The 26,351-nt window shown below is 24.9% G+C and overlaps 1 protein-coding gene across 5 annotated transcripts; it reads left to right on the plus strand.

Moving 5' to 3' along the window:
* Positions 1-76: 76 nt before the first annotated feature.
* Positions 77-24,266, plus strand: LOC129984678 (kinectin-like). 5 transcript variants are annotated; one of them, XM_056094609.1, is made up of 17 exons: positions 77-210; positions 1,278-1,741; positions 2,910-3,191; positions 3,806-3,933; positions 7,957-8,715; positions 10,881-11,084; positions 14,248-14,282; positions 15,429-15,540; positions 15,920-16,291; positions 18,011-18,100; positions 18,776-18,961; positions 20,418-20,510; positions 20,846-20,926; positions 21,709-21,795; positions 22,433-22,495; positions 22,789-22,839; positions 23,669-24,266. In XM_056094609.1, exons 2-17 carry the CDS (start codon positions 1,279-1,281, stop codon positions 23,687-23,689), a joined length of 3,027 nt encoding a protein of 1,008 aa, XP_055950584.1. In that variant the 5' UTR covers positions 77-210; position 1,278; the 3' UTR covers positions 23,690-24,266. The 5 variants fall into 5 exon arrangements, with proteins under 5 accessions (XP_055950584.1, XP_055950585.1, XP_055950586.1 ...); XM_056094610.1 differs by having other exon boundaries at positions 22,436-22,495; XM_056094611.1 differs by lacking the exon at positions 22,789-22,839.
* Positions 24,267-26,351: the final 2,085 nt, after the last annotated feature.

Below are 26,351 nucleotides of genomic sequence, written 5' to 3' on the forward strand. Positions count from 1 at the left end.
GATTTTTTTTTTCTTTTGATACAGAAGCGCAAGATTTCTGATGTCACCTGATAAAAATCCACCAATGACATAATACAACTGCATATTCTTCGCGGGAGAGTGTTGTGTGCTTTATATTATTTACCTCCACCGGTGAAATTATAAATTTTCGTATGTTTAGTTCTAAGATGTTGTTATCAAGTAATGTGGTGTTAAGTAAATATCTTAGACGTAAGTTTATTTAATTTTCTTTTAGTATGCTTATAAGGTTCTCACAACAAATTAATGTAATAATTCATTTATTATATATTTAACTGCGCAAATGCTAAACGAATAATTTTGTGTTATCCTTTCTCTGTGATATAAAGATTTCTTTTAAGTATATTATTATTTTTGAGAATTAAAACTTGGCAAAATTATTCAATTTCCAATTTTTTTTGTTAGAATTTATTTATTTGTATTTGTAAAGCACTCGTGTTATGAATGTGAAACGATTTTCAATATTGAAAGTTGAAATTTGAAACGGTCTTGAAAATTGCTAAAACTTTTTTATAAAAGATTTTCAACTTAATTAACCTATTAAAAAAATTAATTTTATTTCATTAATCACTAAGCAGTAAAATTTTTTTATATAAAAAAATCAACTCATTGAAAATTTTAAAAGAATTTTAAGCTTGAAAATCAAATGCCTTAATCTGTATAATTTTATCACAAAACTTGATATATATATATAATATTGATGAGTTTGACTTGTAGTTATTGCTTCTAATGAGGATTTATCTAGAATAAGTGGGATTATTATCCATAAAAATATTGAAGATATGATCTGTAAAAATAATTTGTTTGTTAGTTTTCTTATTTAATAATTTGCATTTTTATTATTATATTATTTTTTATGCCTAATTTTGTAAAGAATGCTATTTTCCCACGTTGCATCCATTTCTGTATTTGTTATTAGCATAATCTGAAGCATTTAAAAATATTTGGACTGAAAATGCTAAATTTTTTATGTCAATTATAAACATTATCTTAACGTTAGCTAAATATTTTTGAGATGATTTTTGAAGTTTGCAGTGTATTCCATAAATGTATTGTCTGACATGTTAATACTTTTAATTAATTTAAAGTGAGTAGTTCAAATAGGATATGTTAGACTGATAGTTTTCAGAAGCATAAATGTGTTATTCCAAAATTATTTATCATTTGTCTGTTGATTGAAATATACTGTTTTATAAAAGGAAAATTTTATTTATATTTAATTATAAAAAATATTCTGATGCATCTTTTTTCTTCTTTAGTATGAATAATCAAGCTACTCCTAGAAATGTCCATCATTGGTTTGAAGATACAATGACTTGGTTTTCTAGTTCTGCTATGGATCTACAAACTTTTGTAATATGTGGTGGTGTCTTTGTATTCTCTGCACTGGTTGTGTATTTAATTTCAGTTTTTGGTATGCGAGAGCGTACGTATGAAGAGGCTATGGAAGAACAAAGGCGCCGAAATCAAGAAGCTGTTCATCATACTAAATCTGATAAAAACAAGAAGGAGAAGAAATTTAAAAAATGGGGGAAAAGAAAAGAAAAGGTAGATGAAGATAAGAATCATAGTTGTGATGGTGAAAATAAAGCAATCTCTGAAGATATTGATTCTAAAGGTGAAGCAGATGTAAATTCTTCTTCTAGTCAGACTGTTGAATCCAAGGGATCATCTGTAAAAAAGAGAGTTCGTCAACGCAAGGCAATTGTTTTGGAAAAAGAAGGTAAAATTTAATTATTAAATTAATGTAAAAGATATTTTGTAATACGGTATATTTTATGTCTGAGTAAAATATTTAAAAAGTCCTTATAATCATTTTAACATTAAAATTCAATTTTTTTTATGTGTTTTAAATTCTCTGAAATCATGCTAATTATTTGTTTTCTTGAAAATAAATACATAAAGGTTTATTTGTTTCTTTGTAGAAGTATAAAACCTTTTACTTTTGCTTTTTTTTTTTTTTTTTTAGTTTGGTTAAGTTTATGTTTTATTTCATATTTTTTTAAGATCATCTGAAATAAAATGATAATTATCGTTTTTATTACTATGCTAGTGAGAGAAAAGGGAAATATCAAAAAGAATTTTCTGTGTTCTGATATTTTCAAGTTATTTAAATTTTAAAGAATTAATTATAATAATGTTTATATAAGTGATGATTTTTGAATTCCTGCATATTTATACTTAGGTTGGCATAATTTTGCATTCATCTACTATTATAACTCAATATTACAATTTGGTATTTTTTAACATTTTGTTCTAAAACTTTATATTTTTTGGATGTCAGTTTACCTTTGCATTTTTAATTAATAAAATTTTGGAAGTCAAACTTGATGTTAAAGTATTTTATAATGTAATTTAAAATTATTTGATTAAACTCTTTACAAAGATATATCATCTTTAAAAATTAATTTCATTAGCACTTGAAATCAGCCATATTTGTTTCTCTCTTTTCTTACTCTATTTCTGATATGGTTCCTTCTATATTAAAATTGCTGCATCTTAAACTGTTGGTCATGATCAGAAATGAGTTGTATAGAAAAATATTAGATTGCATAAATATCCATTTTAAATTCTAAGTAAATAAAAAGAATAATCTTAGCTTAAAATTTTTCAAATAATGTTTTCAATGTAATTTTCTCTTTGTCATTATTTATTAATACTTTATTTGATTTTGAAATTCTGTCAAATTTTTCTCATAGAAATGGTTATTCTTTAAAAGGTATCATGAATGGAAAATGCTAAAAAAAATGTTTTATAAAGCTAATATCCGAATTTAATGAACAAAGCTATAATGATAGATAATGAAACTTATTTTTATCAGAATGTAAAAGATTACTAAATGTCACTGCATAATTTCAATGAAATTTATTGACTCTTCTGTTTTATTTTAGAAGATGCGTCTCAGCCTATTTCTTCATCAGATGATACCGATGATTTGCCTTCACTTTGCAGCTCACCAGTTACTAAGCAGCCCATGGAAGAGCATCTAAAAACTACCACATCAGATAAGAGCATTGATGTCAAGGAGGACTTCAAAAATGATAACTTAGAAATGGGCATTGAACTTCAAAATAATTTTAAAGAAAAAGTTGAGATTTCAGAATCCGTGAAACCTTCTCGAAAATCGCCAACAAAAAAGACTAAGAAAGTTAAATCTGAACACTTAGAATTTGGTAATTTATTTATGATGATCAATTGAAATTTGTATGATAAATTGAAATGTCAATTTTTTTATTATTTAGAATTTGTTTTTCAATTAATTGATGTTAATATTCAACTATGAAGTATTCTAGCATTATTCTAACCCATCTCCTCATTCCATTTCTCATTGCATAAGACATAAGTATAATAAAAACAATATCTAAATATCTAATGAATTATTTTTTTTAAAGCTTACTATCTAAAGAAGAATTTTGTGCTGAAAATAGGGCCCTTCTTTTGCAAAAATGATTCATTTCATATCTTTTTAGCAAAAAAGTCGATAACTTATCATACTATATTATCTGTCTCAGTTTTCTAGCTATCAAATTTATATAAACGTTATTGAAGTATGGCATAATAGTTCTTTATTCTAATTTAGAATCATAACTATGATCTTTAGAAACTTAGATTACAACATTTAGTTACCATAAAAAATTTTCTCTGCTGGGTTTTTTTTTTTTTTTTATCAGCAAAAATAATAAATTCGCTTATTATTATTTTTCTTGTATCAATAGTTTTCTTTTCCCCTTGAATTCTCTTTCTTATCTTCTGTTTTGCAAAATCTATTCATAAATTTAAATTTTAGCTACTGAATTTCGAGAAGGAAATGAAAGTCGGATATTGACCATGATAAAGACCACTTCCCTCTCTGAGGATGAAATCCAAGCTATATTGGATGCATTAGGAGCAAAGCAGAAGTTCAATGAGAAGAAGGTATTTGTAATTATTTCTGCTAATTATAAAGAATGTATGTTTTGTTTATGTGTGCTGTTTCTACAAATCAGACAATGTGACTTACAGCTATCAAATTTTTTACATAAAAACTTTGGAAGATGAAAACTTGAACTTCAAAACATTTTTAAAATCTTAATTAATTAAAATTTAGATAAAATTTTGTCATTTTTTCCCATTTTAAATTTTAAAAACATTACAGTGTAAAAATAATTTTTGTATCATCTTAAAATTCATATTTTTTTCCCCATTTAAGTCGAATTTTTGTACTCTAATTTTTTCCTATTTGTAATCAATTTCCAAAAACTGTTTTAAGATTATTTTACAGCATTTGTCATTGTCGAAGTAGAACCATTTTTATGGTAACTATTATTGTTGTTTTTTTCTATTGTTGATCATGAAAATAGGAAGTCAAGGCTTATTTTGTCATAGTATAAATGTCTATTTTAATATGCATTTTGAAATTTGTTGCTCCTTAATTGTAAATTAAGGAGCAATAAAGATTTTTTTTTTTTTAGTGCATCTATTTTTAAACTCTGCTATGCTGTAATGTATTATATTGGATGTATAAATATATGTTCTCCTTTTTATTCCTTAAAAATTGCTTTATAATTTCTTTGCATTAAATTTTTTTTAAAATTTATTTATTTATTTTTGAAATTGGAGAATTTTTATTGCATAATTCTCCAAGTTATTACCCAAACTAGGTAACATATTCTGTAGTACACATAAAACTTTAATTCTGAATTATTCTATTATCTGCCTTTATATTTTAAATAAAAATCTACTGTTCATTCAAAGAAATTTATATATTTATGTAATCTCAAACATTTCTATGTTTCTGATTGAAGTTTGAATTTTTAGTGAGATGAAATTAGGGAGATACATGATGAGAAAATTAGGGAGATACAATGAACAGAATCGTGTAAACTTTAAAAATAATATGTATTAAATGTCTTTTAAATTTAGAAATACATTGCAGCGGAGACCATTAAGAGCAAGCTGCATAGAATATTTAATTTGAGCAATCATCAACCTTGGTAAACCGGTTGATTGTTAAAGTGACTCTAATGAATGATATAGAGATGTTATTATAATGTGAAAATTAGGACAATAGTTGAACCAAATAGTTATATTTTTAATAGCTCAATGATTACATGGAACTTGACTCTTTTGGGATGGATTATGTACATAATAAACAAAGCAAATTTGTGACAATTACAGTAATACAGTTTTTAATTTCAATAACATTTTATTGTTTAATAAATATTTCATTCATGGAATCATGAATAGAAATTTATGTATAAGAGGTTTAATTGAGAGTTAACACAAGCAATATTTCCAACAAACTAACTGATCGCCAAAGACAGATAGTGTTTAAATAATTCAAACCGCTCATTAATTTGCAATACTTTAAATACTGATTTCATTATTGGGTTTATTTTATTGCTTACCATCTTAGTGTTGTTTGTAATAGATTATGTACAGTAACTCATAAGTAAATATGGAATGTGTTTTCAACTGATCAGTGCAGTAAACTGTAACAAATAATACTAGGGAAGGTCTTTTATTTCTGACTGAATTACAAAATGAAATTTCTTACAAATTCATTGAAATTTAATTAATTACATCTCCTGCTTTCCTGAAACTGCTTTTTTAAATAATCTTGGTAATTAAATTAATGTCATTTTAATGCATTGTATTAATATTTTAAAGAAGATTTTGCTTTTAAAAATCTGCTTTAGCACGTTGACTGCTAAAGAAATTTTTAGATATCAAATCAATTTTCTGATATCAAAGCCATTTTCAATTATATTATCAATCTTATCCCATTTCTATAAATATAGCTAGTAAAGTTTCAAGATAACTCATAGTTGGCATCCTGAACAAAACTGCTAGCTCAGATTTATACTGTAGGAGGCAATCAATATATTAACCAAGTGTTCTGATTAATGTACAAAAATATTTTTAATTCAGAAAACACTGCAGTATAGTTATTGAAAGAAAGTTTAATTATTGTTCAATGTTGGCAAAAGAAATATATCTTGTTTGGGTAATTTCTTTTTTGATAATCATAATTTAATCAGAAATTTTTAATTATAGTGAAGTTTCAATGCTGTCCAACAAGTTGTCTGATCATAGGTTCACAATAGTCTGAAATCTGTTCATTTTTTAAAAATATATTCTTCAATTAATAAATTCCTATCATTTATAAGATTAAATTGGTTAATAAATACATTTTGTAATGTATTTTCTGCTTTTTTAGATTTAAATGTTTCATTTTTATTCAAAAAATGATTGTACATTAAAAAAATTTTTTTTTGCTATAGTTATGTGGCAAATTTTGAAAAAAAAATTATGCATTTCATTTAGAGAGGAAGTAAGCTCTTTTTAAGACTTTTTGTGTACTGTATCAGCTTATAAGTTGCATATTATATTACTTATAACAACCATAGATGCTGTTGCAACAATAAGTTTTAAAACAACCTTGGACATTATAATAACAAATTTTAAATTGTTACAATATTTATCCAGGGATACACAATATCGCTATCGTATCAAAATGTGACATGAAAAAAAAAAGACTACAAAACATACAAAATTTTAATGTAACAACTGAAGCCACTAATAACTAATTGCATTTAGTGACTGCATTGAATAATTTGAGACAAATTGTATCCTATACAATTGTCGATCATGCCAAAAAAATATGGCTAATTTTGGGAGGGTATGTACTATGGAGATGACTGATTATTCTACAAGTTATAATTTAGACATGAAAGCTTATTATAGTAACCCTCTTTATTAATTATTTGATTTAAATATATTTTCTTTATGATAATCTATTTATCTTTAAGGATTCTAAGGGAAATTTTTAATTGACATTATATGTATAAATAAAAAAAGGACTTTCTTTCCACAATTTTCAATATATCTTCATAATATAAACAATAGAAACTAATTTAGTATCTGCAGTTAAGCCTAAATTTATGCAAAATTATTGTTCCATTTTAGATTAGTATATCATTAAAAAACAATTTAAACATATATGCAGTCATTAATACATTAAACGTATTTAACTAAGTACTAAATCATGTGTTGCGTTGGAAAATTCAGTATTTTTAAAATTGGGAAAGGAAAAATGTAGTACTAAGCTAGAAAAGATAGCTTTGTATATATAAAATATGATTTGAATTTAAATAATTTGTTGAAAAATTAAACAAATTTAAAATTACTACAAATAATTTCTTGGGCCATTACAAAATAAACTCAGAATTATGAAGATACTATGCTTGGAGTTCATCTTCCTGATGCTCAGTGAAGGAAAATTGCAATTCATGATTAATCATCATTTAACAATTGATATAGAGGAGCCTTGACTAAAGAATTATAATCCGTCCTCTTCCAGAGTTGAAATAAAGTAGCATTACTGTATAAATATAATGTAATTTATATTTTGGAGTGAAAAAAAAATCTTTCAGTTGATTCAAAAAGTGTGGAATTTTTTGCATTTAGAAAGGAATTGGGAATGGGAGGGATAAGAAGGGGAAACTATGTAATATAAAGTCCATGCTTTTAACTTTTTTTAAAATTTATTTACTCAAGACAATGCATTTATTCACTTCAGTTTCAAGTCAGTCATTTGAAACTAAACTTGGTCTATTGAGGAATTTGTGTAGATTTTTCAATGCAACATGTTGCAAATCGTTTAATGTTGTGAAACTGATTTCAAGAGTTAGTGGGGGGGGGGGGTAGATTATATTATAATTTATTGAAATATATGTTGCCCGTAATATTTTATCTAATATATATTTTTTTTTATTTATATAAAAATTTAATTTTAGTAGAAGTAATAAAATTTTTTGAATAATTTTCTTGGATATTTTTAATTAAAATGTTTTATGCATTTTTATAATTTTTATTTAATATAATTCTTTTTTTTTTTTGCATTTTATTTATTATAATAAGTCTGTTTTTAAACTTTGCATTCACTCTTTTATTTAGAAAAGTGAAATATCAGCATTAAAAAAAGTAATTCAAGAAAAAGAAGATGCCTTAAGAAATGAGCAAAAGTTGTTACAATCTGCAAATGAACGCATCAATGAGTTGATTCAAGAATTAAGTGATGAAAAATCGCAAGCTTCTGCCACTGAAAAATCGCTGAGGGATGCCCTGAACCAGGAGCAACAAGAGATCAAAGCATTGCATGGCATGATGCAACGTAAGCGAGAACAATATGGATCTGAAATTTCATCTCTTCAATCTAAGATGCAGCAGATGAAAAATAAAATGAAAGAAGAACATTCTATAGCACTTCAAAGATTACAAGATGAAAACAATCAGCTTCAGTCCTTGAACAGGATGGAATCAGAAAAACAGCAGAGAGGCACAATGGAAATATCTCGCCTTCAGCATGAAGTGGATCAGCTTCGATCATCTCGGGATAAATTTGAATCTCACCAAGCTGCTGTGCAGGAAGATCTTCGTAGACAGATCCAGCAATTAGAAAAGCATATTGAGCAACTTATAAGTTCACATCAAGAAGAAGAATACAGCTATAAGCAGAGAATTAATGAAATGAGCAATAAAATTCAGCAAACAGAAAATGCACGCTCTTCATTGGTTCAGGAGTTGCAAAATGCACAGTCAGTATGCAGTACTCTGGAAGCTGATAATTCAACTCTAAGGCAGCGATTGGATGAAGCTAAACATCAGTTAAAGAATTCTGAACAGGAATTACTGCAGCTGCAGAGTAGATTGGAGGTATTGTAATGTTTTAAAATATATATTGCAGTATAAGTTCTTGTATAAACCAAGAAATGTTAAAACTTTTTCTGAAGTCTGCTTACATATGAATCTGGCAATCATGCAAAAGAATGTAGAAGCTTCCCTTTTACATTTAAAAGGCATAAATAATAAATACAAATGTAACTTTTTTATTATTTCTGTAACTCTTAAGTTGAAGAAAAATATTCAGTTAAAATAAGTTTTTCATTTTGTACAAATGCAGAATTCATTGTCAATTTGTGTATGTGTGTGTGTGTGAAAATGGTTTTTATTGCTAGTTTGTTGCATTCTTGGCAAAATGATTCTTGAACTTGCTTTTGTTTATAGAGATATGACAAATAGCCATGCTATTAGAATATTCATCTGATACACAGTCGCATGTGATTTTGAAATTTGCTACAAAGAATTGCTGTTCTCACTCATAATTTAAGTTTTTAAAAAATGCATAGAAAATAAGATTAGTATAGATATAACAAATTATATACGAAGCAACAAATAATGAAAAAATGTAATAACTTTATATAGAGTTACCCGAGTTAAATTCTCAACATTGACATTTTGCAATACAACTTGATTGGAAAATATTCACCCAATTTATCTGCTTGACAATATTTTTACCCTCATGTCTACATATTTGAATGTAAAGACGTTTTCTTGATTTTTATTTCAATTTATACACAGGTTTTTAATTTTCTGTTCATTTTGGATGAAAAGATGCCCTCTTGGTTTATACATGAATCAATTTCAAAATGTATAATTATTATTTAAAAACTTTTGTTCTGAAAAGTTAAATGAAATTTTTTTTAAATATTATTTTGGAGTACTCCTAAAAATTGTGAGAATGGTTATTTTTAAAAACAAATGAAATGGTATCTTTTAGATGAAATTATATAAATAACTATAAAAAAAAGCTTTTACTATAAAAAGTTTATCTTTTTAGTTTGTTTTTAAAAAATTTATTTGGGGAAACAATTTTACTCAAAGTATAAGTTATTCAGAAATTCATGAATACATTTTTAAAAAAATTTTAATGTTTAACTTTGTTTTTGCAATAATACCTATATATTAAATTTATGATTTAATCATATTTAAAGATGTATATCTGTATTAGAGATAATCTAAAACTGTTTTATATATATATATGTAATATTATTTGTAAAATTGAAGCATGATGCAGTTTGAAGACAATGAAGATACTTTTAACATTTTTAATATCCATTGCGAAAGCATAATTATTTACAAGCAGAAACGCGGATAAGACGTCCGCCACAGAGCAGTACAATAAGCCGAAGTGGGGAAAAAGGGCCGAAAATCCCTCGCCTTATATAACCTTAGATTTTGATAGGGAAAATATTTCTCCACAGTGCTAATATATTATTAAGATTCTCATAGGGATTTCTGACGTCTGTCAATCACGTGTAAGGGAAACACAGGGATCTTTTAAGAAAGAATGTGCTTACTGGACATTTTTTACCTCTTCACGCCGAGCGTGTGAAAATATCGGCGTTTAGCTGACTAAGCAATTTTATAAAGCTTCTCTTGAATTAATTAAGCAGAGAAAGTGGAATTGTATCACGAAATAAGAGAATATTTTTAGAATGAAGTTACTATGAGCTAAATTAAGATAAAATCTTAGAAATTAATTAAATTGAAATTAAGAGTTTAAAATATCATTATATATATATATATATATATATATATATATATATATATATATATATATATATATATATATATATATATATATATATAAATATTTAAAATTTGTCTTGATCATTAAAGGATTTTTCATCTATGTTTTTGTATGATGAAAGTCAGTTTATAATTTCATTTAGTAACAAAAAAAGAATGTCTGCAATATTAAAAAAAATTAGAAAAATTGAATTTACTCCCCTTGCCTGTTCTGCAATTAAAAACTTCTGATATTAAAATGATAATTATTATGAATAACACTGATGTTTTTGATTTTTTATACTGAACTTTCAAAATGTAATTAGAATTGCCTTTTTGTATTAATATAAGTTGTATATTCCAGTTTGTATGATTCCTTTTTTTCATACATGATGATAATTGAACAATTAAAACTAGGTTATTGATAGAACCAGTTATCATTTATTAAAGTTATTTTTGCAATTTTCCAGGAATCAAACAGACAACAAAGAGATTTAGCCAATTGCCTTGAGAAAATGAGAGATGAAGTCATGGATTTGTCCAATTTTAAACGAGAGCAGCTACAAATTATCCAGACACTTAAACAAGAAAATGAAGTTCTAGTCTCTCAAGTTAACCAGAAATTGCCAGAAAGTTCTGAGCATCAACAGCAAAATGGTGATTTTAATGATAAGGTTGGTATACTTTTTTACTTTGAGTTAAAATTGCATCCTTGAATGATTGCAGTATCATAAAATTTTTTAGATGAAAATTTAAAATAAATTGCTGATAAAACATTTTTTAAAATTATGTGAATTTGTGTGATAATATTTATCTATTCAATCCTATCTGCAGATTAATAGTACAGCTACGACTGTACAAATGATTACAAATTTTATATTATTGTATATTTGTAATGCACTTTATTTTTATTAGAGTTTATTCTGCATGGTTTTGCATCTTTATCATATTGTATTTTAATCTTAAATCATTATCATAGAGTAAACAGTTTTCTGCTAAATAATGCATCTGTACTTGCAAAAAAATTTCATTATTACTTTAAAATGAAAAATTAAATTCTCTGATAATTAATAAATAGTAATGGTAGATAAGACAGTTTTCAAGAAAAATTGTGATTTATCGATAATTTTATCTTAATCAACTTTAACAATTTCCATTTATAAACTTGTAATGGAGCAAAGATTTTGTGTGATGTTTTACTGTACTACTTACGCCTTAAAATTATTTTTTTAAAGTAATTATAAAAGAACATTTTCTCTTGAAGCTTTATGTATAATTTCAGTATTAGCTTTCCTTATACAAATTCTATAATTATTTATATAACTAATTCTATATCTTCACTTCTAGTTTTGAGTATCTATTCTTATGAAACATTTCTATCATTTTAATTATGGATTATTTGAAATCTGCTATGATCAGAGTTGGTTCTTAATTTTAAAACATAATTTCAAACCTAAATTGATATCATTGCTTTATGAAACATCTAATGTAAACTGTTACTATAATTCCCAGAATCTTTGAAATCATTTCAAATTTTTGCTTTTCTGTACTCAAACACCCTAGAAGACTGCTTGAATTTTTCACTAAGTCTTTAAAAATTACTTAGAAATAAGCAAAATGTACATCTATTAATTTTGGAAGAAAAGAAAAGAAAAAAAAGGGATTTGCTTTTGCCATAAGAGTGCAAATATATTTAAGAATTGAGCACCCAATAATAGTTTGCATGAAATTTGCAGCTAATAGTTGTCATCCAATGTTCTGCAATAAAGCTGTTTCCTTAAACCCAATTTGAATTATTAGATATTGGCTTATTCATTGCAATATAGATGTAATAGGCGTCCTTAAATCTCTTCACTTAAACATTTAGAAGCAGTGTGAGGGAAAATAATGCTGCATTTGAGTATTAATCTGAAAATATATGATTTATCATTTGCTTTTTTTTAATCAAAAATATGTAAGTTTATGGTTCCTGGAATTTTCTGAATAGGTCATTGGTGGCCTTTGAAAATCCTTCTTCTTCTTCTTTTTTTTTTTTTTTTTTTTTCCCCCTTTCATTGAGATGACGACCTGATTATATTCTCAATATAAAATGTTTTATAATTATAAAATGCAACTGCAATAAGTTGTAAAATTCTAGTAAATGCTAAAAGTCTTATTTTTTCAATAAATCATTTAGTAACTGTACATATTTGTAGTATCATCTTGTTAAATCTTCTGTTATGTTACAATTTTAATAATCAATAGATTTGATTGAAATTTAGTTGTTGTGTTTAATTCTTTCTTTGTGCATTCTGTTTAAAAAGAAGCATTGTAGAAAAACAAATTTCTAAATAATTTTTGATAGCATTATGTATTAATCTTACGAATTAAAATATCTGACATTGAGATTTTCTTTAATATTATAATTATTAACTCCAAACAATGGACGTTTACATTGGTATTAAATTATTTATTTTAATATATGTCATCCTTTGAATACCTGAACTGCCAAAATTCTTATAAAAAGAAAGTAAAAGAATGTGCAGTTATTACTTCCTTTCTTATAATGTAATTATAAAGAAAGCTGGGAGCAAAACTGGTTTTAAACATGCTTCTTTGATTCTTTTTTTTTTTTTTTTTTTTAAGTTCTGCACTGCAATTATTTAATGGCTATTATAATTTGTTATACTAAGAAATTCTATAAATATTCTTTATACAATGTCTTTCAACCCTAATTATATATAAGCTTCACTCTTCAACAAAATGATACAGATATTGAATCCCTTGAGTGAAACTTTTGAAACTCTTTGGCAGAGCTGTAGAAACTTAAGAAAAACTCTAGTATTGCAGATGGTAAGGTTATATCAAAGCATGCCCACTTATTTAAATAAATATACCTATTTGGCCAATTTATGCTCCATGAAAAATATATGCATGGATTGTTTTTTATGTATATTTTGCATGATGATGTAAACTGAAAGAGTAGGTTTTAATATAAGACATTTAACCCTCTAACAAATTCACGAGAAAATTCTTCAAGCATTTTTATGTATATTTAATTGGGTTATATATTCCTATTGCATATGTATATAATATGAAATAAACCACAGTATCAAAATAAAGTTCATCCAAAATGCACATATGCTAGTTGTTATTTTAATAGGTTATTATATTTTGCTCATTTCATGATATCTCTGTAACTCAATGCTGTACAGCTATCTTAAATTTATTTGGCACTTTTAAAATAGTTACATAAAATCATATTTAATTCCTCTAAAAAGTCAATAGTGAATCTTACTATTTCTTCCTCCTTGCTTCTTCCATTTTAGATTTTTGAATTAAATATTTGTATTATTTATCTTATTTTATACTTTATGTATTTTTATATATTATTTAGGTGGTATATTTTAATATGTTCTCTGGTATAAGAATAATTTTTTATCTCAATTTATTTGGGGTATAGATTTATTTGGAACCTGATAGTCTCTAATCAAACATTCATTTAAGTGTTTTACAACTATGTATAATATGGGAAATATATAATATGAAGACTAGAATTATTTTTTTTTTAAATATGAATGTTCCTTATGATATAACATCTGCATAAGTTGCAAGACTGAAAAGTCACTATTTTTATTGGTCAATAAATGTTGATTATAATTCTGAACTTTAATTTCAGTATATCTATTTTTAATTGTAACTGTTATGTTTAGTGTGATTCTAAAGTTTTCTTTCTGGGGATGTGGTTCTGTTTCTCATATTTTTTGTTTTGATAATATGTTTTTCATCTTCCATTATTTCTGTCTTTCTGCTGGTCCTTTATATCTGCAAAGCTAACTTTCTTCTTTTCTAATGCAGTCCAAGCTTATAGAAATTGAGGAACATGAGGCTATGTAAGTTTTATTCCTGGTCTATTTTCTCTGTTATACATATTCCTTTATTTATTTCAGTTTATTTATTAAATCTATAATATATATAATTCATATTTGTCATGTAAAGAGAATAAGATAATTGAGCTATTTTTATGCAACATTTCTAGAAGTGTTTATTTGAAAGAAAAAAAGGAATGGGAATACAGTATGTTTCATTTCTGTGAATTCAGACCATTTGAAAAGAAATTATAAAATTATTATGAACGAGAATATCATTCACTGAAATCAAATTATTTGATGACCAGCATTTGTTATCATATTGCCAATCAGTTTTATGTCTTCATGTAGTAGAATGTAACCTAATATTGTAAAAAATAATCATTTCTCAGGCAAAATCAAAATCAAACCAAATTATTTTTTGCCAAAAAGCAAAAACTATTTTCTGTTTTGAAGCTAAATGTAATTTCTTTCACAAATGCAGATTTTGCTTTGCTACAAATATTGTATGTTTTTTTGTTGTTGTTTTTTTCGTAAAAAAATGGAAAGAAGATATGGTTCTAGGTAGTTAAACTTTTTAAACTTAATTACCTCATCTTTTTTTTTATCATTATGGATGATAAATCTTATTTTTAAATAAGTAAAAATTAAGATGGATCCAAAATGCTTTTAGATATTTTTAATTCCATAAGTAAAAATATAAGAAGAGATTCAATCTAAAAATAAACAGCATTATTAATCGGCGATTTGCATTTTTTTAAAATAACTGACCCCCTATCAATAGAAGTAACCCCTTTACTTTGTTAAACCAATTATTTATTTTGAATAATTTTTTACTTTTCAAAAAGTAAAAATGTTTAGATAAAAAAAGACTATTGGTTGATTTCATAAAGTTTCTAGATATTATTATATTTTGCAAGCCGTATTACTGTGAAATTTCAATTTTGTTTCTTATACTTAAATTATAGCACTAGTGCTTAAATATTACCTCATTTAAATAATATTAGCATGATTTGTATGTAACTATCAGTTAATTTTGAAAAGTGTAAATCTCAATTAAAGGATTGTGAAAATTCAAATCCGTCATATTTAATTATATTTTTTGGCATAATGCTTTAAATATATTCTGTTTATTTTATAGGATTCTGTTTAATGCATAATTTTTTGCAGAATACAAGAAAAAGAAAATATGCTGCATCGACTTTTGCAAGAATTAGAACACTGTAAGTGTGAAATTGTTTCATTGTCAAATGAATTGGAAAATCAAAGGAAAATGAATAAGGTAAAAGAATTTCCTTTATTCAAATATACATACCTTTAAAACATTTGATTGAATATTTGATGTTATTTCACATAAAAATATTTTTTTAAATATCCAGAAAATCATATTTCAAATCTTTTCTATTTTATTAATAAATTGTATATAATTAGAGTTTGATTTAGCTATCGTTTAGTTGAAGTAGTTATCATATAGATATAAAGAAATTTATTTATTTATGATCTGAAATTGTATCAGCAAAAATTATAAAATTAATCAAATTAAGTATGATGAAAAAAATTGTAATTTGTGATATTTTTCCCCTTGAAAATATGTTTTCATTAAAGAGATATATATCATTATGTGTTTTTCATTTATGGGTCCTTTTTAATTTTGACTTTAGGAATTAAATAACAAAAATAAAGAACTGGTTGAACAATTGAAGCAGTCTGAAGCAAAGTTTGAAGAAATTGTGAAAAAATGTGATATTAAAGTTCAAGAAGCTCAGATAAAAATGGATAAAGATTTCCAAAACAGATTAAATAAACAAATAAAGGAAGTTGAACAGGCTTTGCGGCAGAGTTTTGAAAAAGAATTGGAAAATATTCAAAAAGATGCTGAAAATATTAAAAAGGATGCTGATGAAAGACTAATGAAATCTGAATCTGAAGCTAATATCAGATTAGAAGAGTTTCAAGAAAGTTTATATGATAGATTGAATCAAATAAATTCTGAAGCAGAAAAAAAAGTAAATGATGCAATAAAAGAAAAAGAGGTAAGTTCATTGCTTAATGTCAAACTGCACTATATACTATGAGAAAAATACTTATAATGGTGGTGATTTATATTAATATATATAATTTATGAAATTAGATTCATATTTAACTAGGAACTTCCGCTTGATTCGTTTATTTCCCTAGAGTGTAATTAAAGGCTCTAAACATGACAAGTCTGAATTCTTTTAATTTTCAGATTTTATATTGCATGAAAAGGTACAAATATTCCTTTGATTCAGTTCCAAATATTTATTGAACCAGCATGTAATTTTGTGTTCATATATATTGCCTTACATTTCAATTTAATTTTTGTTCCTGATACTCCCAACTATGATATTTCATTATGCTGGACTGTCACTAAAATTGTATCTAAAACGAAATAAAATCTGAATTTTTGAGCTCTGTTATTCTTCTGTAATAATCTAATTTTCTTTTTCTTTGCCCCACCCTCCATTATGTCAAAAAATAATGTTAAGAATTTAATTTTTCTTTCTTAACGATGGTTTTTTGCTGCATGATTAATTAAACTTTCTATAGTATAAAATTTATATATATTGTGTGAAATTTTGGGCATTATATAAAATATTTCATAGTATTGTTCATTTTCTATTTATTTATTTGAATTTGTTTATTGCTGCTGTGTTTCTGCCTTAAGAACTCATTTGATATTTAAAGTGATGCAATTTAATCAATTTTAATTTAAAATACCAGTTATATTTCTCTCACTCTCTATATATAACAATGTGTATGGCACAGAAATTTGCTGAATGACAACAGCCAAATTTATACAAACCATTCTATGAATTTCAGACCTCATCATTAAATACTTTTACAATTACAATGAATTCAGAGCTTTACAATATATTATTAGAAATATTCTGGAGGTGATTTATCACTTCCCTCAAAAGTCCATTTAAACAAAAAGAAAGGAAGAGTAAAAAAAAAAAAAAAAAAAAAAATCAAGAAATAGGCTTCTAAAAGAAAATTTAATTGAAGACAAAGAATGGCTTAGCTACCACAAAATTTATAATCATTACAACTTGCTTAGGAAATTAGAGTTCATATCTTTCAAAACAATTATCTTACAAAAATAGTCTTTGTATTGCCTTACAAAATTGCTTTTTTAATATTTTCAATCCAATTTGATACACAGTCTGTAATAATAACAATGGTTCATCTATCTAACTGTCAAAACATTCTATCTAAACTATCTATCTATCAATCATCTATCAAAACATTCAGTTGTGTACTTCTACCAATTTTGAACTCCATGGTTAAAGTTTATCTTCTTTTTTTTTTTTTTTTTTTTTTTAATATATTTTCTTTTTAATTTACTGTAAACTGTTTCAATTCAATTCATGTTTTTAAGTCATATTAAATAACAAAGTAAAATTTTAAAAAATGTATTCCATATTAATCATTTAATAACCTTAAAATTCAATAATCTGGGCAAACAAGCTGGCCACCATAGGTATTGATATGACTTAAAGTCATTGATAAAATTGTAAAACATTGGAAGGCCATTGATAAAACTATAATTATATTGTTTTGCTGTATGGCTATTAAATGATTAATAAATATGTAAGCAAATAATTAATCAGGCTTTTAAAAGATTAATGCATGTGTAACATGAATATTTTGTAAATCTTTTTGTTTGATAAGTATAAAAAAAGTGTTGATAATGTTTATTGTTTGTTTATCGTGTTTCTTTCTTTCAGAGAATGGAAAATGAACTACAAAATTTACATTCTTCTATAAAGATTTTTCTGCAAAGGATTTTTCCTAATTTAAATGTCCCTGAAAGCATGGTAAAATTTGTTTTTATTATTTTTATGATTAATAATAAAATTGATTTTATGGCAAAAAAAAAAAAAAATCATTTGAATATCAGCTGGAAAAAAGGGCAAAAAATGTAAACTCTATTTTAAAATGTTGAATATTTTGATATAATGTATTTTGTTACTTGGGTTTACTATTTTGTTTTTATTGGCTACTTCATTTCAATAAAAAGGTGGAGGGGAGGTTAATTTGGGTTGATAAATGGGAAGAGGGGGAGTAAGATTAAAGAACTATTTGTCCTGTTAACATTGTTATCCTTTTTCATTGTTATTATTAGCAATTCGTTTAAATTTATTACTGATTTATCACCAGCTGTCAGTATTAAAAAAATTAAGAGATTATAGTTTGAATATCAAAAAAATATTTATTCCTTCACTTTTTCTGATAATGTGTTACTGTTTTTCTATCTCTGCTCTTTCATATTCTTATAGTGTGATTTTTTTTTCTCTCCTTATATTACCTTATATTCTCTTTTTCATATATTTTTTTGCTTTTACACCTTGAAGCAACTGATGTGCAACATAAACAAATTTCTTTCTCCCTTTCTCCTCTCTGCCTATTTTCTATATTATTATTCTGTTTTAAATAATTTTATTTTAAAATATATGTTTTTCAAGCAATTTTCGTTAAATTCTCTTTATTAGGAAAATAAGGTTATGTTGACAAAATATGAGACAGAAATTAGATGTTTCATAGAAGAACTAAAAGGTGACAAATCTCATGATTCAAAAGATGTGGAAAACCTGATGAAGAAATTAGATGTGGCTGCTCAAGAAAAAGTCAATCTGGAATCTCAAATTAGAATTTATGAAAGTGTCTTAGCAGAAACAGTGAGCTATATATATATATTTTATTATATATTTGACTAGGTGTGCCTATCTAAATGGGCTGTTATCCTTTTAACTACTAACTTGGATATGATCACAGATTAGTTAACAAAAGTTGTAGGAAGAAATCTCATGCACATTAGCAAAGTGCCTAAGAAAGTAAAAAGTGTATATATTATTTGTGATACATTTCAGATATAAATAAATAGAAACATTTAATGTTCTGTATCTTTGCAGTGACATCTTCCCTATCCATTATGTTTACAAACATTCAAATGAAAGCAAATCTCTTAAATTGATTTAAACAAATAGTGATCCATTAAAGAAAGAATATGCAGTGATAAATACAAAATGAAAAATAATTCTGCAAGAAAATATTAGCCAAACCTCCAATGAATCAACATAAATAAAAATTGCAAATATCAGCTCGTTTATCTTTAATACAGTCCAACATTTAAAAAGAATCTAAATAAAATGAGAAGTTTATGAACCCATATTTCATTTTTATTCATGCTTAGATTTATTCAAATATTAATAAATCCGTAAATTAAGTATTAAAAATGCCTTGTGTAAATTGCTCCATGGTAAAACAGAAATTGGGATTTTCAATGATAATGATACAGAGCAAAGGATACATTTTTAATTTCGTCCAGCATTATAAATTTCGCTAACTTATTCTATTGTAGATTAGAATGTTGCTAGTATATATCATTTCTTTTAAAAAGTAGCAATAATTATCCATTGTATTTGCTTTACATCAATCATTGAAATGTTTAACTTGTACAGTAAATAAAGTAATTAAATTGTATTTTCTCTTCAGTTTGATTGTTTTATTCAGTCTTGGAATTGTTCCATGCAACTGATAATAATTCTGCATGCATGCTAGTTTTTCTGTCCTTGCAGTTGCCCAGATTTTTAAAATGGAAAATAAATATTTAAAATGCTCAACTAGGAGAATAGACATCTTTTTCTCTAACAGTTTCTAAACAGTTAAAATTATTTAAACTGTTTCTGTTTATATAATAATCATTATGCTTTAAAGCTGCACATTTATTTAATATTTTCTCCTGTTCTAAGATTTTCCATTTAAAATCCCAAAAAGTTTAAACAATTATTTACAATAGTTTTTACCCTCTTTGACATTTATTTTAAATAGTAAATTAATCAAAAAAAGTAATTTCAATCTTTAAAAGGAAAACATTTGTATGCACTGCATTTGAGTTTTTTTTTTTTTTTTTTTTTTTTTAACTAATGATGCATTTTCATGATTACTAACAATAAACTAATAACAAATGGTAATTTTTTTCTCTTGATTAATATTCATCATTTTGCAACTACTATAAATTTGCTTTACCATATAGTATTTATCTTCTAAAATTTTACTAACCTTCTTTGCATCAAGCATGTGCAATAATATTTAATTGTAAAGTATTTTATTTGCATGTCTGTATTTTTCAAGGAAAGTATACTAAAAAATCTTCAAAATAACATTGAAAATGAAGAAAAGAGATGGAAACTTGAGTTGCATTGTAAAGATGAAACTCTCAAAGAAGTATGGAATGTTTTCTTTATATAATAAATGTAATATATGTTTTTTAATAATAATGTGTAAACTTTTATTTAAAAGGACTTTTTATATCAGAATATTATAATTAGAATTGTAAATTGTGTTCATTGTCAGCATTTTTAAGGTAAAAAATATATTTTTTTTTAAAAATATATATATTAAATACAAATGTGCTTTATTTTGTTATGTATATTTTATATGAATAAAGAAAACAGTTTTGAAAAATTAAAAATAGGCAGCAGAATTGCAATACATTTTCAGTTTTTGCAATAATACATAATTTTTTTCATAAGATAAAATGGCGTTTCTCTTCTTTTTAGGTTCTTAGTGAGAACGAAGAATTAAAATCTGAAAACAAAAATCTTAGAACAAATCTTGAACAACTTCAAGGTTTGAGAGAGGTAACTAAGATTTTTGCACATTAAAATTTACTGAACAATGCTTAATTTAGTGTTTATATCTGTGCATGCTTCTTTCTAATGCATTGTTTGCATTAAGAAAATTAGTGTAAAATGCAAGTATCTAAGAAGATAAAAACATTTTAAAATTGTGTTCTTTTAAAAATTAAAAAAAAATATACCCAGGTTATTATTGTTGTACTTCCCTGTTAAATATACTCAAGCCATCAAGCCACTGAAGGTATATGTTTAAATGAGGTTAATAACATAGATGGAATCTATGGCCATAGATGGAATCTATACCTTTACTATTCCATATCACTGGCAATTGATAGAGTTGTCTCCCTATTAAAAATGTATCCTGTCTATGTTGACATTTTTTTAATAATCTTGTATCAATTAAAGTGTGATTGTGCTTGGTAAGTAAGCAATTAGTTACAGTTTCTGAGCAAGTAGCACCTAGTAGTAATCATGTAGTGATTAACAGAAAAATGCTGCATTATAATCTCAAAATCTGTGTTAAATTTTAATATTAATTCTGAGATGAGCATAACAAGTGTCCTTAATTCTCTTCATTTAAACTTTTAGAAGTGATATGGCATTTGGACATTTATGTGAAAATATTTGATTTCTGATTTTACAGTTTTATATTTAAAATGTATAATTTCATGGTTGCTGATTTTTTCAAAAGATATCCTTGGAAAATCTTTAACTTTTGTCTTTAATAAGAATGCAAACGTGTAAATGATATATCTTGAGTTATAATGTATTCTCAAATTTTACAGGCTCTTTATGAAATTGAAGAATTGAGAGTTAAATTGCAGAAAGAAGAGTCTGAAAAGAAAATGCTTCTTGAAAAAATTGGCAATCTGGTTAGTATGACTAATTTTTAGTCTTTTAGTGGAATTAAAATTTAATTAATACATTAAACTTTCTGTCCAAGTTATGGCCATCCATAATTACTACCAAAGAAATAAATTTCAAAATAAAGTGTTATTTCAAAATGCATTTATGTTAATAATATATACAGTAAAGTAAATATTATAAATTTTTCATATTATGTTCAATAATTTCGCATTCATATATTAAATATTTATATTTTATGTAAAATTTTATAACCTGTTTAAATGCAAAACTGTGTGGAGGGGGGATATTGTCAAGATCTGTAGTCAGGATGGAATACGTTTCCTTGATGAGAAGATACTGTATTAGAGTTATTTTTATAAATTATTTTTTATTTAGAATTTTTGATCACTTAGTATTCATGTAATTTAATGAGCATGTATTGTTTGCTTGAAGAGTATGTTTTTAATTGATCTCTACAAGTATGCATTTTACTCTTTAAATTTAAGCTCTCAGAAAAGTTTTTTTGATGTAAATTGTTTAATGAATTCTTTTTTTTTTTTTTTTTTTTTTGTATTCAAGTTTTATTTTAAATGTTATCAGTGACTTTAGAGAATATAAATATCTTCTAACATTACTTATACGAATATTTTTTTTTTTTTTAAGCAGGATTCTACAAACACTTCTTCAATACCACTTCCTGAAAATAATATATTACAATTTCCCCAGGTAAGATTAAAATTAATGTTGCATTCATCCTGTGGATTAAATGATAATGATATTTCTTTATTAAAATTGCTTTTAATTGCTATTTATATCCTTTAATTAAATTAATTTTAATGATATCATTACATTTGTACCTTAACTTATTATTTTATTGTCTTGCTAGCTTTAATAACAATTTTAATGTCTAACACTTACTAATATGGTTTAAGATTGAGTGACTTTATTTGTTGCTGAAGTACATTTCTACTACATTTTTTTATACTAACATTTTCATTGGTTGTTGAATATTTTTGCAGTCTAATATTTTACCTACTAAATCAGAGAAAAGAAAGAAGTCTCGGAAAAGGGTAAGTGCCAGGATTTTCTTTTTCCCAAGAAAGGTCAATTTTTTCTGCTTATTTTATTTTATTTATTTATTTATGTATTTTTTAATCTAAATTATATGCATCTGCATGTGCTTTTTATGTTTCACTTGGAATTAGCTGGCGTAAAATAATCGGAAGCTTTAATATAAAATGGTATGATTTAGAAAATTTTTCTTTGTATCAAAATTTTATCTAGGAGTGAAATGCTATTGTCATTTGTATGTTACCATTTAAATGAAACAAATAATAGATGACATTGCAACACATCTCAACCCTTTTTTTTTTCCCATTAAAAAAAAAAAAAAAGATAAATATAAAGAATCTTTCTACTTTTACAATTAAACTCTGGGATTTTTGAAAATGTTTCAGAGAGTATTTTAATAATTCATGATTGGCCTTTTCTGTTTCTCAGTCTCATATTACCCTTAGATATTAAATAATTTATGTCTATGCAATCTGATTACAAATTGAAAATTAATTATATTTTTTTAAGCTCAAATGTTGATTATATTAAATAAAAAAAAATTTTAATGAATCAATATTATTCTTTTTTTATATATGTCCCTTTTTTTAAAATAAAAAAAGCAATTTTCTTTATTTAAAAAAAAATTGGAAACTGGTGGATTAAAAAAAAAGAAAAAACTGCTAAACACTGCATATCTGAAAAATTCCATTCAGCAGATTGCTTACTTTTGATTGTTACTTTAAAGAATGTTACAATTTCAATGGAATTGCCTTATCAGATCTGTATAAATGATATTTAAACCTTTTATTTTTGCTTAGATGTAATGAATTTTAATTTTTATTTCAGGGAGCATCTGGCAAGAAATAAGTTAACATCAACTTTGCATTCCCTCCACAAGATATAAAACTGTAAAAAGAAAAAATAGTTTAGAGTGCTTAGTTGAAGATTGGATGAATCTTGGAAAACTTGCATTTGTAAATGAATGCTAGTTATACTAGTATTTAAAAAGTATATTCTAAGTACATAAATAAGTGCTTGTATTCTGCAGCTCATGTAAGACCCATTTTTTATAGCATTTTTATTTCCACAGCTATGCAAGCCTTTGTGCTGGCTACATATGCATATATAGATTCATACATTGTATTGTTACATTGATAGAATATATGAATAGACTATAATGATTCCTCTTCTCTGTTTTTTCTTCATAACTTAAGATTTTATAGAAATGTAATGAATTCTACAGTTTGACTGCATGAAATTATTTTTCAATCATCCATTCTGTATTGTTTTTTGCAAAAAGATAGATTAACTCTCAAGAAACCAGTATAGTGGAAATTTAAATGTTTTTTTTCCAGTGTTATTGAACATGACTTCTTATTCTTTTTCCTCTCTCCGTATGGGTGAAAAAGTTTTCATAATGCCATTTCCATCCAATATATATATATATATATATATATATATATATATATATATACTTCAAAAATGGGAGATTAAAAATAAAAGAAAGAACTAATTGATCATAAATTTAAAAATTCAGCTTTATAAATAATTAAGCAGCAAAAATGAATGAAATTTTACTTTACTAACTACTTTAATTTACAAATTTAAATTATAAAGGCATTGTGAAAGTCTTTGACACCCTAATGTTTGTTTCTCAGCTTGACCTTACTTGAGATCGTGACCTACAATTTAAGAAGTTATGCTGTAATATAAAAATTCTTTAATTATCTTATAGATATTTCTATCTAGTAGCCAAATTCTGGAAGTGTACTAATTTTTACACGCAGTTGTTCTCAAAGTATTGAAATGGTTGCATTTTGAAAAAACAATCAAATCTATACTCTAAAAATTTAACTTTCATGCACTGTCATTCTCGATGCAGTTTTTGTGAAATAGAAAATTTGCAAAATGGAAAGGTGCTTTCATAAAAATGACTTTAGTCAAATAGAAGTAATAATTTTAACTATAATTTTATTTATTTGCTTTGAACAGTTTTTCTCATGAATGCCAAAGAGATATGTAGAGATAATTTCTTAAGAATGTATAAATATAGCCAGTTTCTTTATAACTTTCTAATGCATTGTATTTAAATTTTCATTTTGAAATTCAATCTGAAAACACTTTTTTTCTTAGTTTTGCATGTCTGTTTTATCATAGCATGAAAACATATTGGTTAGGAATTGCACTTCTGATTGATGTAAATGTATCAAGATTTTGTAAATAATGAATACAATGAGAAATATATTTTTGATGTAGCAGTTAAAAGCCATTTCTCTTTTTATTTTAATCCATGGATAAATTGTTACTGTTTCAGTAGTTATTTTAGAGTTCTTTTAATTTCAAATATTTTTTCTTTTTGCTACTAATTAACACATTTATTAAATAAATTTAAAAATCATTTATTACTTATACTTTGTATAGAAAAGTAAATATTCTAGTTTAAGAGGTAGTAAATTTCTTTTGATGCATATTATGAAATATGTATCGAATATTCTCAAACTTGCTTAAAGTTAAAAACTTTAATTCTTTTTTTCCAAATGCAATACCTATGTTTCAAAAAAATTAGTATTTGCTATCTGTGTTCACTTTAAATTATATTTTATATGCCACTTAAACAATATTTTACTTTTTCTGTTTATTTAAGAAATAATTCTTTTTTTTTTAATTTTAATTTCAAAAAAATAAATTTTTAAAATATATTCTTTACTGGTGTATATAATAATATGCATATTAAAGAATGTTTTGATGGAAAAAATATTTAAAAAATATCAAATTGGTGTATATAATTTGTAAAGTAATGCTAATTATAGTTTTAATTACTCAATATATTCATATGCATGTCACTGAATATTAAGGAGAAAAAAAATTAATGTATATGAAATTAAAAAGAGTTTTAATTAAACTATATGGATTCCAAAATATATAAAATTATTAGTAAGTTTGCTTTCTGATCAATTTATTAAAAAATAGTCTGAAAGAGGACTTATATTCATATTCGTATGTTACAAATATTTTTCTCCACAATTTTTATTTTATTTTTGATACAACACATTATCTGAATTTTAATCTATTAAAAGTTTTTGAAATTGCATTTTCATTATATGTCAGGTTTTTTTTTTTTTTTTCTGTACTATATAAACATTTCATTATCTTCTTATATCTGGAGAGCAATTTCTCACCTATTTATTTTTTATAAATTATGCAAGGAGTGAATTTGAAGATGATATGATGATAATGCAATTTTTATAAAAATAGTGATGCTTTTGTTTTTGTTTTATTTACTTTTTGTCTCTTTTATTTATTTATTTTTACATATTTGAACTTACAGTTTTAAAATACTTTTTATTTATATTTATTTATTTATTTATTGAGATTTGCATTGAAACTTATCAAGAAGGTATTTTTCAATCATATGAAGCTCTTTCTTGAATTCTTAGTTTTTAAACAAGTTATTTTAATATTCAGAGATGATATTTTCATTTAGTTTCTTTAAAAAATGTGAATTTTCTTAACAAATCCTGTGAAATAT

The sequence above is a fragment of the Argiope bruennichi genome, chromosome 9 (genome assembly GCF_947563725.1).
Source record: "Argiope bruennichi chromosome 9, qqArgBrue1.1, whole genome shotgun sequence".
Taxonomy (NCBI): domain Eukaryota; kingdom Metazoa; phylum Arthropoda; class Arachnida; order Araneae; family Araneidae; genus Argiope; species Argiope bruennichi.

Excerpts from the sequence above, each read along its gene's own strand:
- LOC129984678 (XM_056094609.1), top strand. The coding sequence starts at position 1,279 with ATGAATAATCAAGCTACTCCTAGAAATGTCCATCATTGGTTTGAAGAT. Across the intron at positions 11,085-14,247 it reads ATGGTGATTTTAATGATAAG|TCCAAGCTTATAGAAATTGA; the intron begins GTTGGTATACTT and ends TTTCTAATGCAG. Across the intron at positions 15,541-15,919 it reads ATCAAAGGAAAATGAATAAG|GAATTAAATAACAAAAATAA; the intron begins GTAAAAGAATTT and ends TTTTGACTTTAG.